The following is a 9,792-nucleotide window of genomic DNA, read 5'->3' as shown; positions in this document are numbered from 1 at the left end:
TTAGAGTGTTTTTCTTCTGAGTAGTTTTCCTAGCGCCCCCTTCATATCCCTGTTCCTTAGGCTGTAGATGAAGGGGTTCAGCATGGGGGTCACCACTGTGTACATTATTGAGAAGACTCTATTCTTTCCACCTGAGGGGGATGATGGAGGACATAAATAGACCCCAATAGCTGTGCTATAAAACAGAGAGACCACAGAGAGGTGGGAGGTGCAGTTGGAGAAGGCCCTTTGCTTACCCTTTGGGGAATTGATTCTTAGGATAGCCAATGCAATATAAAAGTAAGATGTAAGGATGCAGATGAAGGGTCCAATTAGCAATGTTCCTGCCACAAGGATGAGCACCAGGTCATTGACATAAGTACTGGAGCAGGCCAGATTCAGGAGTGGGACAAGATCACAGAAGAAATGGGGGATGATATTGGGGCCACAGAAAGAAAGCCTAGTTACCAGGAAGGTATGCACTAGGGCGTGGAAGGTAGTGACCACCCATGACCCAGCCACTAATAGGACACAGCGTTGGTAGTTCATGATCATGGCATAATGGAGGGGGTGGCTGATGGCCACATAGCGGTCAAGTGCCATCACAGCCAGGAGAAAGTTGTCCAGATCTGCAAATAGGCCAAAGAAATAAAGCTGTGTCAGACACCCACCATAAGAAATCCTTTTACTTCCTGAGCCAATATTATCTAGCATCTTGGGAATTACTGTAGAGATGAAACCAATGTCAGAAAAGGACAGGTTGGCTAGAAAGAGGTACATGGGGGTGTGGAGGTGTAGGTCTGAGGCAATAGCCAGGATGATGAGCAGATTCCCCACCATGGTGACCAGGTACATGCCCAGGAAGAGTCCAAATAGGAGAGGCTGCTGCTGTGGCCACTCAGAGAGGCCCATGAGAAGAAATTCATAGATGTTGGTATGGTTTCTTCTATTCATGTCTGGAATTCTGTATGAAACAAATTTTATTATAAATAGCAAAAAAGTAAAATAGTGCTGTAGAAACTATTTCATATTCCTATTAGAAAAATCATGTCGTTTAGACAATTCTGTTTTGGCAAAGCTCGAATTTGTAATTATGCATGTTAAAAAGATAGTTTGGATCAAACTATTTGTAAATTTACAGATTGGTGAGAGCACTTGACCAGCTATCCAGGGCACCTTCAAACTATTCCAGCAGTCTCCATGAAACATGGTTGTACAATGTGAAAAACAAAGTGTGCTCTGATTACACAGATCCCATCAGCATATACTATTTTTCTCATTGAAGAATAATATAATATAATTAAGTAAATAATGTTTTACTTACATTTAAAAGTTAATTAAAATGAAATGAAATCAATTAATATTATATATAATAATTATAATTATAAACAAGTATATAATCAATTTAAGATTTTTTAAAGGTAAAATTTCAGAACAGCATGTATATTTATAATTCTATCTTAGTTAAAATTAAAACATAAATGTCTTATGTTTTAGTTTATTCAATTCAGGCCCGTTTTAAAGTTCCCAGCTTTAAAAAAATTTTTTTTAATGTTTATTCAATTTTGAGAGACAGAGAGACAGAGAGAGCATGAGTGGGGGAGGGACAGAAAGAGAGGGAGACACAGAATCTGAAGCAGGCTCCAGGCTCTGGGCTGTCAGCACAGAGCCCGACACAGGGCTCAGGCTCACAAACCACGAGATCATGACCTGAACAGAAGCTGGATGCTTAACTGACTGAATCACCCAGGCACACCTAAAGTTCCCAGCTTTTTTTTACAGAAGGGGCTGTAGAAGTGCATTCTGTTCCAATTCCCCCCAGCATGTCTAGGAACTATTTGTGCCTTTCCTCTGAAACCTTGATGTCCCTCACTTACCGATTTTTTTTTTTTTTTTTTTTTTTGCTGTAAGTAGGCCTCTTATATTTGTTTTTTTTTTTTAGATTCATATATGGCAAACCTAATTGGAAAGAGTCAAATCCTTAGTTTGCACCCCACCCCAAACTCAGTTTGTTTCTCGCAGAGTTCTGAGAAGAGAGTATCTTGATTTGAGACTTGAATATCTTTCTGTTCCACAGCAGCCACTAGATAATTAGGGGTTTTGAATTTATCCAATCCATACTCCTGTCTCTAACTCAATGAAAAAGTCAGTGTAGGGGCGTCTGGGTGGCGCAGTCGGTTAAGCATCCGACTTCAGCCAGGTCACGATCTCGCGGTCCGGGAGTTCGAGCCCCGCGTCAGGCTCTGGGCTGATGGCTCAGAGCCTGGAGCCTGTTTCCGATTCTGTGTCTCCCTCTCTCTCTGCCCCTCCCCCGTTCATGCTCTGTCTCTCTCTGTCCCAAAAATAAATAAACGTTGAAAAAAAAAAAAGTCAGTGTAACAATAGCTAACACTGGCTGAGCACTAGCCATGTGCCAGCCACTGGATTTTCTTGTGGTGACCCTGTGCAGTGACGCTATGCTTATCTTTATTTTAAAGATGTAGAAACTGAGGTCAGGAGGATGAAGAAAATTGCCAAAGCTACACATTTAGGGTGTGACGTAAAGTTTATCTGAGTCAAAAGTCTAAGTTCTTAGTTCTGCTATGCTGCTTTTCAGGGTTTACTAAATCACTTTCTGACTCTTATTCAGCTTCCTGCATATTTTCATGAGAAAATGCACCATTAGGGACTTAACAAATAACCTCCTTCATTTATTCATTTCACTTTATCAAGATAAAGTTGGCAGATGAAAACTGTATATATGTAAGGTGTACAGTGTGATGTTTTAATATACATATACATTGTAAAATGATTACTACAATCAAGTTAATTCACATATCTATCACCTTAGAGAATGTAAATATCCATTCAATTTGGTAGCTACAGTTTTCATGACAAATGAAGATATTGATATTTTTGGCTTGTGCATCAGTCTCTTGTGAGTGTGACTGGTGTGAGTCAGTCCATTTTAATTTAACCCAATGCTTGGATATGATCCAGTTTCTATACATGCAAAGCTAACGACCTCAGACCATGATTATCACTCTGAGAAGCTCAGATTCTTTTCTTTCTGGTATCTCTGTCTTTTACCACCAACTGCAACCAAGTTGATTCAAGAGCTTAGCAAATAGAAGGAAGTACAGTGATATAATTTGTTGTATTCATTTAGTCATATCACCTTTATAGTCACAATTAGAAAAATGAATATTTATTCCAATTTTTCACTTTTCTTGCAAAGGTAATCAACCTTTAGGAGCATATAGCCCATCATAAACAGCTCCATTGATTCCAAATGAAAAACAAAAATAAATGAATATTCTCAGAATTCTTCTGATATTCTGGGCAAATAAACTAATAGAACTTAAAACAATTGACTTTTGGGGAAAAGATACATCCTCTGGTTTTGACTTTATTATGACAGATGGTCTAACACCCTGGCTAGTGGTCCAGGCTGTAGGAGTGTCATACCCATGTGGGGGCATTTCCTGTACTTCTGAAAATGGAATCCCTACTATATCTATGCACTTAAAACCGCTACAGTAGGGGCGCCTGGGTGGCGCAGTCGGTTAAGCGTCCGACTTCAGCCAGGTCACGATCTCGCGGTCCGTGAGTTCGAGCCCCGCGTCAGGCTCTGGGCTGATGGCTCAGAGCCTGGAGCCTGTTTCCGATTCTGTGTCTCCTTCTCTCTCTGCCCCTCCCCCGTTCATGCTCTGTCTCTCTCTGTCCCAAAAATAAATAAACGTTGAAAAAAAAATTAAAAAAACCGCTACAGTAGACTCATTTATTTGTCACTAGGGAAAGTATTTAGGCTGCATAGTGTAAACGAAAAGAAACATTTAGTTGGTACGAAGGAAATTTTGACTCACCTTCTGTATCAAACCCAATAATAAGGCTTTGAGTAGTTCATTTAACCTCTTGGACTTTAGTTTCTCCCTCCGTGAAGAAGGATAACTGAATTATGTCATAGGCTGTTGTGAGTCTCCTTATTACCATCAGGACAACATCCAGGCTTTTTCTTATCATGACATAATTAGCCCTTCCTGAGTCTGTCTCCATCTGTCTGTCCAGTGACACTTCCCTGTCATGCTATGCCACCCCAGGCTCACCTATGAAACTGCCCACAGCCCTCAAACAACTCACACGTCCTGCCTGCATGCCTTTGCTATTTAGCCATTTCACTTTCTTGGATGCCTCCCCCTCCTCTCTACCTGGTGATAGCTCAGGTGTTCAGCACTACCACTGATACCAGAGACAGGGTTCCTCAAACAATTTCCAAAGGACTAATCTGCTTCCCTTGACTGACTAGAAAAGGGGAGGTATGGTCAATGACTTACTCTCAGTCTTGAGTTGGGCCTCATTTTTTCATGTTAAGGTTAAGATTTGTCTCTTCTGATCTGGGATCTTACTTATCAAGAGTGGAGAAGCCATATTTGATGGCAGAAGAAAAGACATCTTCCCCTATGTTTAAGGCATAAGTGGCTCCTGGGAAATGGACCCCTCATCTACTCCAAGGATGGAGAAATGAGAGCAGGCCATCCTTGATCCTAAGTCAGCCAAACTGACTAGAAACCCAGAAAAAAAAGAAGCTACCCACCTGCAGTTTCTAAAATAATCCCTAGAGCTTCCTACTGGAAGTTGCTGAGACACCTGGGAACACCAGTCTCTGAAGTATTCATTGTGGGAAAAAATTTGGTCTGTTGCCCAGTCCTCAAACTTGAAATGAACTTCTCTGTGACTTTGTGAAGTTCAGTTATTCTCTCTGGACTTTGATTTTCTCAAGTAAATAAGTCAGAAAACAAAATACTCTCTCACAATAAAAATCTTAGAGTTAACATTTTTACCATTTTAAGTGATAACTCATTATGATTTTAATTTGCATTTCCCCAATTCTTAATAATGTTGAGCACATTTTCATGTACTTATTGACCAGTCTTAGATCTTTTTATGAAGAATCTGCCCATTTTTATTGGGTTGATTGTCTTTTGATAATGATTTTTAGGAATTTTAATTCTGATTTGTAATGGATATACTTTCTCATTTTTCCTTTAGTTTAAACCTTTAAAAAACCTAAATTTTATCAAGATATTTAATCATCCTTAATTTCCAAACATCTTGCAACATTTCCTAAAAATGTTTATTTTTTAATTTGAATATTTCCTCCACAAAGCTCTGTGTGGCAAACCTTCTGAGGCTTTATATATCTATGAATATTTGTAATATATCTCTACATTTGAGTGGTACCTTTGCTTGGTATAAAATATTGATTTTAAAACCATATTCCTTCTATGCATTAAAAATATTTCATTGTCTGTTTACATCCAGGATAGCTATTAAGAAGTCTGATGTGAGTAGGATTACTGTTTTTGTGTAGGCAAACTTCCCTTTCTGTCAGAATTTTCTCTTTGATTTTGAAATTTATTAAATCTATGGAGGTGTAAGCCTTTTATTTTCTCTCCTTTTTATCACTCTATAGAGTTTTGAAATATGAAGTCATTTATATTTGAATAATTTGTCTCCATTATTTTTCTAAATATTTCTTCTCAATTTTATTTCTTATTCTTCTGGGACTCATACATAATATGAATTATATAATATGTATTATATATATGTTATATATAATTAATGAAACAGATGCGTGAAGATCTTAAGTTGCCTAGCATACATTCTATACATAGAAAGCATTCAAAATTGTGAAAAATTTAAAAAGTATTATGAATATTGAATTAATGAATATGAATATTTATTATATTATATTATGAATTCATATTACGTATATAATAGTTTCAAGTTTTTATTTAAATTCCAGTTAGTTAACATACAGCATAATATTAATTTCAGGAGTAGAATTTAGTGTTTCATCACTTACATAAAACACCCAGGGTTCATCACAAATGCCCCTCTTAAATGCCCATTAGCCATTTAACCAATTCCCCACTCACCTCCCTTCCAGCAACCCTCCGTTTGTTCTGTATAGTTAAGAGTCTGTTGTATGGTTTGGCTCTTTCTTTTTTTTTCATTAATCCTTCTTTTATTTTGCTTAGGGGATAAATTACATTATTTGATTACTTCTTATTGTGCTAAAATACACATAACATAAAATTTACCATTTTAATCATTTTATTTTTAAAATGTTATTTATTTATTTGTTTGTTTAAATATAATTTATTGTCAAATTGGCTAACATACAGTGTGTAAAGTGTGCTCTAGGTTTTTGGGGTAGATTCCCATGGTTCATCGCTTATACACAACACCCAGTGCTCATCCCAACAAGTGCCCTCCTCAATGCCCATCTTCCCCTCTCCCCCACCTCCACATCCACCCTCAGTTTGTTCTCTGTATTTAAGAGTCTCTTATGGCTTGCCTCCCTCTCTCTGTGTTTGTAACTATTTTTTCCCCTTCCCTTCCCCCATGATCTCTGTTAAGTTTCTCAAGATCCACATATGAGTGAAAACATATGATATCTGTCCTTCTCTGACTGACTTACTTCACTCAGCATAATACCTTCCAGTTCCATCCATGCTGCTGCAAATGGCATGATTTTATTCTTTCTCATTGCCAAGTAGTATTCCATTGTATATATAAACCACATCTTTATCCATTCGTCAGTTGGTGGACATTTAGGCTCTTTCCATAATTTGGCTATTGTTGAAAGCGCTGCTATAAACATTGGGGTACATGTGCCCCTATGAATCAGCACTCCTGTGTCTATTGGATAACCATTTTAAAGTGCACAGTTTAGTGGCATTAAGTATATTTACAGTGTTGTGCAACCATCATCTCTATCTAGGCTTTACCTTTAAGTTCAGGAACAATATCACTTCTCTTCAAGGTTTACTGAAGGTTCTAGTCAGGGCAGTCAAGAAAGAAAATAAAATAATAGGCATCTAGATTGGAAAGGAAGGAGCAAAACTGTATTTATTTTCTGATGATTTTGTATATACAGTTAACCCTTGAACAACACAAGTTTGAGCTGCACGGGTCCACTTGTATGTGGATTTTTTTTTTTGTAAGTACAACATGGTACTATAAATGTATTTTCTCTTCCTTATGATTTTCTTAACATTTTTTCTCTCTAGCTTAAATTATTATAAGAATACAATATATAATACATATAACATACAAAATACGTTTAAAATTTTTTGTTAATGTTTATTATTTTTGAGAGAGAGAGAGAGAGAGAGACAGAGACACAGAGAGACAGAGTGCAAGCAGAAGGGGGGTAGAGAGAGAGGCAGACACAGAATCCAAAGCAGGCTCCAGACTCACAAGCTGTCAGTGACAGAGCCTGGAGCCGGGCTCGAACTCATGAACTGCAAGATCATGACCTGAGCCAAAGTCAGACGCTTAACCGACTGAGCTACCCAGGCGCCCCAAAATATGTTTTAATCAACTGTTTATGTTATTGGTAACAGTAACAATAACCTAAGCCTGACAATAGGCTATTAGTATATTAAGTATGTTTTGGGGGAGTCAAAAGTTATACATGGATTTTCAACTGCATGTGTGTGGGGGTCAGTGCCCCCTAACATCTGCATTGTTCAAGGGTCCACTGTAAAAGATACTAAGGAATAAAAAAATAAACTACTAGAATGAACAAATGGGTTCAAAGATGGCAAAGTACAAGGTCAATACACAAAAATCCATGGCATTTCTACCCACTAGGAAGGAACAATCTGAAAATGAACAATTCTACTTACAATAACATCAAGAAGAATAGCATACTTAAGAATAAATTCATCTAAATAAGTGGAAAATTTATAGTCTGAAACAACAAAATATTGTTGAAAGAAATTACAGATGTAAATGAATGGAAATACGTCCCATGTTCATGGCTTGAGATACTTCATACTGTTAAGATAACAGTACTTTCCAAATTGATTTATATATTCAGCATAATTACTACCAAAATCCAAGCTGTTTTCTTTGCAGAAATTAACAAGCTGATTTTAAACTACCTATAGAAATTCAAGGGATCCCAACTAACAAAAGCAATCTCAAAGGAATAGAACAAAGTTTCAGGATCCATATGTCCTGATTTCAAATCTTACTACAAAACTACAGTAATCAAGCTAGTATGATATAGTCATGAAGATAGATATAGGCCAATAGAACAGAGCTGAAAGTCCAGAAGTAATCCCTCAAATTTGTATACAGCTGAATTTTTTTTTTTTTAATTTTTTTTTTCAACGTTTATTTATTTTTGGGACAGAGAGAGACAGAGCATGAACGGGGGAGGGGCAGAGAGAGAGGGAGACACAGAATCGGAAACAGGCTCCAGGCTCCGAGCCATCAGCCCAGAGCCCGACGCGGGGCTCGAACTCACGGACCGCGAGATCGTGACCTGGCTGAAGTCGGACGCTTAACCGACTGCGCCACCCAGGCGCCCCTATACAGCTGAATTTTTATAAGGTGCCAAGACAAATCAATGGGGGAAAGAAGTATCTTTTAAATAAATGACTCTGGGAAAACTGGATATCTACATGCAGAAGAATGACATTGAAGCCTTTTTGTGCATTAGTCACACAAAATTAACTCAAAATAGACCATTAATATATTGAAAAAGCAAGCCTCATAATGAAAAAAAATCCTCAATATGTATATTTGGCAAAGGACTAAAATGTAGAATATACAAAGAATTTTTTACAAATTAATGTTAAAAAGCAGACTACCCAATAAAACAGCAGCAAAGGATTGGGAACAGGTCCTTTACAAGCGAAACTATCAGAATGATCAGTAAGTATAGGCAAAAGGGATAAACTACACGAGTTATCAGACAAATGCAAATTAAAGCCACAGCACACTGTTTCTATAAACCCATAAAAATGTGTACAGTGGAAAAGATGGATAGTATAAGTGTTGGTGAGGAAGTGGACCACATTTTTCCATATGTTACAGAAATGAGTGTAATTGGTGTAAGCACTTTATCTAACTTTCTGGTATTATCTATTAATGCTGAAAATACACATACATTGTGGCCCCCAAATCCCATTCTCTAGTATATAGAGGTCCCAAACTGGAAACAGCCCAAATGTCAGTCAAAACTAGAATGGATGAATATAGTAAGATGTGTAGACACATTTGAAAATTATAAAGTCTTGAGAATGATTTAACCATAACTATACTGAATAAAAAGTGGAATACAAAACAGTACTTATTGTATGCTATATATAAGGATCAAAAATGTCCAAACTGGTCAGTGGTACAGACCGAGATAATGGCAATAAAGTAATCTGGTTAAAGACATGGTTTTAAAGCCATGCATGTCTGAGATTAGGTCTTAGGGCAGCAATTGACTTGATCTCTCTGGGTTTTGGTTTGCTCTCTACATAAAATATTAGTACCCTCATAAGAGGCTTGTACTGAGGATTAAATAAAATATACATTTAAATGCTTAATTAACGCCAGCTGTGATGGACACCATTCAATAGGCAAAACAGTTTGGTAACTTCTGAATTCTTCACACATGAAATAAATGAAGTTTGGTGGTATTAAGAAAATTCACATAAATATATGTTAATATCAGTACCAGATAAAGAGAGTTATTGAAGAAAAAGATGGGAGATAAGAAAAGCTCTTAAAGCCCAGTGAAGTGGGCTCAAAAGACTCACAACCTTGCAGTGAACATCATAGGAGGACTTGGGATTTCCCTATAGAAACATTAATACACAGAATTCAGAGAACAGGTAGGGGGAAAATCAGGTGAAGAAAAAGATGAGAGGAAACATAAAATGAGATCAGTTGAAGAATGGCGTCAGCAGTAAGAGCTGTCCAAGTCACAACTTTTAAAGGAGACATGTTTATAGCCCAATGAGTGCTCATGACAACGGGGTTAAA

General features: G+C 37.3%; 1 protein-coding gene across 1 annotated transcript; it reads right to left on the bottom strand.

Annotated features, from left to right (window-relative positions):
• Nucleotides 1-933, bottom strand: LOC115499675 (olfactory receptor 1361-like). The gene has a single exon (XM_030293817.1). The coding sequence runs from the start codon at nucleotides 931-933 to the stop codon at nucleotides 1-3; it is 933 nt and encodes a 310-aa protein (XP_030149677.1).
• Between the last annotated feature and the right edge of the window lie 8,859 nt (nucleotides 934-9,792).

The sequence above is a fragment of the Lynx canadensis genome, chromosome D4 (genome assembly GCF_007474595.2).
Source record: "Lynx canadensis isolate LIC74 chromosome D4, mLynCan4.pri.v2, whole genome shotgun sequence".
NCBI lineage: Eukaryota > Metazoa > Chordata > Mammalia > Carnivora > Felidae > Lynx > Lynx canadensis.
This window is presented reverse-complemented; position numbering and strand designations above follow the sequence as displayed.